At 35.9% G+C, this 5,071-nt stretch overlaps 1 protein-coding gene across 1 annotated transcript; it reads left to right on the top strand.

Moving 5' to 3' along the window:
- Positions 1-801: 801 nt before the first annotated feature.
- LOC139888661 (uncharacterized) lies at positions 802-2,518 on the top strand. The gene is made up of 3 exons (XM_071871655.1): positions 802-926; positions 1,016-1,422; positions 1,719-2,518. Exons 1-3 carry the CDS (start codon positions 802-804, stop codon positions 2,516-2,518), a joined length of 1,332 nt encoding a protein of 443 aa, XP_071727756.1.
- Positions 2,519-5,071: the final 2,553 nt, after the last annotated feature.

Raw genomic sequence — 5,071 nt, 5'->3', positions numbered from 1 at the left:
ATTTCATCCGAACTTCAGCAACTTGTTTCGGCCATAAATTTTTGACCTTAACTCCGTTTTCGATGAATCAAATATCGTTGGAAATGTTATAAGATTTCCTTTCTAATGTTAAGGTTTTGAAACATCAACTCAAACTTGATTTAGGGTCGAAAAGGTACGTACACACTTTGTAACTCAAACAACGTTCAGTTTTCTTTGACATTCAAACAAGCAACACGTACAAGCTTGGTACTATTCATACACGCATCGTACAATCATATTTATACAATTATACAACCCTTCGTTCAACCCTTGTACACTATATATATATATATATATATATATATATATATATATATATATATATATATATATATATATATATATATATATATATATATATATATATATATATGTATACAACATATACACATACTCGATATACATATATACATTCTTTATATATATATATATATATATATATATATATATATATATATATATTCGTTATACATCGTACGTGCTCTTCATATATACATCGTACGAATAAACGGGTCTTACATTTGGATGGGTACAACAATTTGGGAAACAATCAAGGCAAGAATTCCAGGAGAACACAGTCGAAGGATAAATCCAAATCCTCAAGGTGTATACCGAAGGAGTCGAGTGGTTCGGTGGAAGTATCCAATTGCAGTGATTGTTATTGGAAACATATAGGCAATTGTAGAGCATCTTCAAGAATCATGAGGTTCAAATCGATGGCTAGAGGCTGTTCGAATATCGATAAAGCTATGGTGTATTGTTGTAAATCTTATGGCAAAAATGTCTAAGGTGAAACCGAGGATCCAGGGCAATGAGAAGAAAATAACATTGAAGAATGGGACTGAAAGAGGTGTGTCCTTTTCTAACGAAGAATTGAAGAAATATGGGGAGCAAATTGGTTTGAGGTGGCCTACCTCAGACCATATCTAAGTCTGACTTATTTTCTCTCGTTAGTTTTTGTTTCCTTAATGAAGATTATCTCTTTAAATGTCAGGGGTTTTGCGGTTGCGGGTAAATTTGGGTGGGTTAAAGAGATATGTCGTTCCAAAAGGCCTTTTGTTGTGGCCTTTCAAGAAACCAAATGTTATAGTGTTAGTGGTCAATGGGTTGAAGCGCTGTGGGGTAATAGTAATTTTGGGTATATTCAAAAGGAGGTTGTGGGTAATTCAGGTGGGTTATTACTTGTGTGGGACACTTGCTGTTTCAAGGCTAGTGATGCAATGGGAAATGAATTCTTCTTTGCCATTCGAGGTAAATGGAAAGCGTCCGGGGAAGAATCCTTTATTGTTAATATCTATGGTCCTAATGACGATAGTGGTAAGAAGATTATGTTGGATTCTCTTGAAAATCTTCTAATGGCCAACGATTCGGCGTGGTTACTTTGCGGTGATTTCAATGAGGGTTCGAGATAGTTCGGATCGTCTAAATAGTCAATTCCTTAAATATCATGCTACTAGGTTTAACAACTTCATTTCTAAGAATTGCTTGATTGAGATTCCGATCAGTGGGAGACAATTTACGCGTATTAATGATGATGGAACTAAATTTAATAGGCTTGATAGATTTATAATGACGGAAAAATTTTTAAACCTATGGGAGGATCTTTCCATTATTGCCTTGGATCGAAAGTTATCGGACCATTGTCCAGTAGTTTTGCGAGATAAAATTGTTGATTTTGGTCCCCAAAACTTTTAAAGTTTTCGATGCTTGGTGTGATAAAGAGGATGTGGGGCAAGTAATCTACGATGCTTGGTTGATGCCGGTTCAAGGTTATAGGAAAGATTGTATATTTCAGGACAAATTAAAGAATGTTAAGTCGAAGCTTAAAACGTGGAGTAAAGACTCGTTTGGGACCCTTGATTATGAAATCAATACCTTGAGGAAAGAAGTAAGTGAATGGGAAAAGAAAGCTGAACTAAATTCCATTACTGATGGAGAGTGTACTATTTGGCTTGAATGTAGAAAAAAGTGGTTAGAAAAGGAGAAGGTCAAGGCGGATATGTTAAGGCAAAAAGCGCGTATTAGATGGGTCCTTGATGGAGATGAAAATTCCAAATTATTCCACAACTCCATTCGTCATAAATATAAAAAGTGTAACTTTCGGGGTCTCAATATTAATGGTTTGTGGAATGATAATCCAAGTGAGGTCAAAAAATTAGGTTTTAATCACTTTAAAATGTTATTCAGCGATGCCATTTGCAACAGACCAAGAATGGCTGATTTGAATCAGAATGTTATGGGCCTGGTCGCGAACAGCTACGGACCAGTTGATCAGTCCAGTACATATTTTGGGCCTGATAAACCCTACCAGGCTTCCAACAAAGCTGACTTGGGCCGAGGGAATTTAGATGGTGATGGGTCTGTTGGTTTTCGACTTACTGAAACAGAGGCGGCTCTATTGGATCAAGGTTTTTCGGATGAGGAAATTTGGGGTGTGGTCAAGGGTTGTGCTAGTTTAAAGGCTCCAGGGCCCGATGGATTCAACAAGAAATTTTAGAGTACTATCCGTACGGACCTTACCGAAACGATTAGATTTTTTTGGGACAAGGGTGAAATTTCGAATGGTTGTAACGCCTCTTTTGTCACCCTAATTCCGAAGAAGCAGGGACCAACGACTCTTAATGATTATCGTCCGATTAGTTTAATTGGATGTTATTATAAAATTGTCTCGAAGCTTCTATCTAACCGTATCAAAAAGGTGATCCCAAAACTTGTGGGGTATGAACGAAGTGCATTTATAAAGGGGCGTATTATTATGGACAGTGCGTTAATTGCTAATGAAACACTTGATTTCTTGAGAAATAAAAAACTGGCAAGCCTAGTCTTCAAGGTGGATTTTGAGAAAGCCTTTGATAGCTTAAATTGGGATTTCATTATGGATATGATGACTTTCAGGGGTTTTGGGGACAAATGGATGAAATGGATTTTGGCGTGTCTTAGGTCGGCTTCCATATCTATATTGGTTAACGGATCACCCACTTCAGAATTTAAACTTGAACGAGGGGTGCGGCAAGGGGATCCACTGTAACATCCCGCCTTTTTCCGTTTATCTTTCATTATACTATTTTAAAGTCCGTTATATAATTATAACATCCTCCGTTAATACGCGTTTTTAAAATATCTAGTTTAGTAATTCACGCACCCGCTTTTAAACTCGAGGGACTAATGTTGTCAAGTGGGCAAAGTGGTGACTAGTGAACTAGTCAAACCCACCTCTCACCATTCATTCACCTCTCATCTTCATCTTAATACTTCTACTTTTCTCTCAAACCCTAACTACAAAGATTCATCATCCATTTTCGATCTAGCAAGCCAACATCAAAACAAATTACATATTTGGAATCCTTACAACTTCCTCTTCGATTCCATACCAACTTCATCACTTTTGGGTAACTTTCTAAAATCACTAGATTCTTTGTTCTTGATGTTTTTAACTTATAAAAGTGTTAATTAGTGTCTATGGCTCAAGTCTAACATGAATATATGATTTATATGCTTGTTCTTGTCATTTTGATGTAACTAGATTAAACTTGAAATGGGTGTGTTTGATCTTGAGATTTAGTTGCTTAAATGTTGTTAGATGTTAAAAGTGCATGTATTAAATGTGTTACTAACATCACTAGCTTCAAGTTGATGTGTAGGTTGACTTAGAAAGACTCCATAAACTTATTTGCTAAATTTGTGATTTTGATTTAGGGTTTGATAAAAGTAAAATGAATTTTTGATGCATTGAATGCTTTGCAATGTTAATTGTAAGTGTTTAGTTGTATTTTATGCGTAATTACCTACGAAACGGCGTACTATATGTGTGCATTTGGGTTCCGAATCATTTGTTGCATTTATGAGCTTGAATATCATTAATGATGAACATTTAATGTGGTTTTTGATTGTTGTAAATGCAAAAATTGATTGATGACATGTGTTTAGTTGTACTCCTCGTTAAATTACCTTTCCAACGATGTATGGCATGCGTTTTGAATGTTTTCGGTCCATGAGTTATATTAAATTGAGTTTTGGTTCGAGACTTAACAAAATACTGCAACCAGCACTTTTTCCAGGAATGCGCACCGGGCATACCTTCACGCGCCACGCAAATTTGAAGTTTCAGATGCTTACTCCCTTTAGACAATTCCTGACCTGGTTTCACGCTTTAGTGCGCGCACCGCGCACATTCCCTAGCCAAACTTTCTTTGTGTTTTAATTTTCATAAATTCTTTTCTCGCTTAACTGCAACTCCGATTAACATGAAATTTGGATAACATGCTCATATATGATTTCTAATCATGGAAAAATTGTCGGATACCCGACCCGACCCCGTTGACTTTGACTTTGACCAAGTTTGACTTTTAGTCAAACTTAACCAAATGTTTAGGCAATCGTTCTAACATGCTTTTATACTTGTATCTTGCATGAAACTTGACAATTTGATTCACATGCAATATATTCGAGTCGTAACGAGCCATAGGACTAATTGAACAACTTTTACCAATTGTGTTCCCGTTATTGATACAACCTACTTGTTTAGGTCAAGACTAGCAATCGTCCTTGCACACGTTTACTTGTGAAGTACTTTATTACTCGTGCACTCAAGGTGAGATCATAGTCCCACATTTACTCTTTTAAACTTACATTTGGGATGAGAAAACATAAATGTTTCATTTTACAAAGTGAACACAAGTACGAAAACAAACATTCTACATACGAGTTAGAACAAAATCCTCAATTCGATTATCATTAGTTACACTTGCCGGGTGTAAGCGAGAACTTATGTTGTATAGCCATATGGGTTTGACAAACCCTCATTCGGACGGTTTGCTACCGTTATTTGGATGAAATATATTTTCGAGAAACAGTATATGTTCTAACACTATTGTGATGGGGTTCTATGGATGGAAAGTTAAGCCTTGATAATTGGGTGCTCGTGATAACAAACTTTAGAATGGTTTACTATTATTTCAATGTTATAAATCTTGTGGTTCATTTGTACTTACTTACTTACTTAAACCTATGATTTCACCAACGTTTTCGTTGACAGATTTCTATGTTTTTC

This window comes from Rutidosis leptorrhynchoides, chromosome 2 (assembly GCF_046630445.1).
Source record: "Rutidosis leptorrhynchoides isolate AG116_Rl617_1_P2 chromosome 2, CSIRO_AGI_Rlap_v1, whole genome shotgun sequence".
Taxonomy (NCBI): domain Eukaryota; kingdom Viridiplantae; phylum Streptophyta; class Magnoliopsida; order Asterales; family Asteraceae; genus Rutidosis; species Rutidosis leptorrhynchoides.
The sequence above is the reverse complement of the archived record's forward strand: the minus strand, read 5'-3'. Positions and strand labels throughout refer to the sequence as shown.

Bases quoted from the DNA above. Each gene is read 5' to 3' on its own strand.
- LOC139888661 (XM_071871655.1), top strand. From the start codon at position 802: ATGTCTAAGGTGAAACCGAGGATCCAGGGCAATGAGAAGAAAATAACA. The intron at 927-1,015 runs GTGGCCTACCTC...TTTAAATGTCAG, and splicing joins GGGGAGCAAATTGGTTTGAG to GGGTTTTGCGGTTGCGGGTA. The intron at 1,423-1,718 runs GTTCGAGATAGT...AAACTTTTAAAG, and splicing joins TTGCGGTGATTTCAATGAGG to TTTTCGATGCTTGGTGTGAT.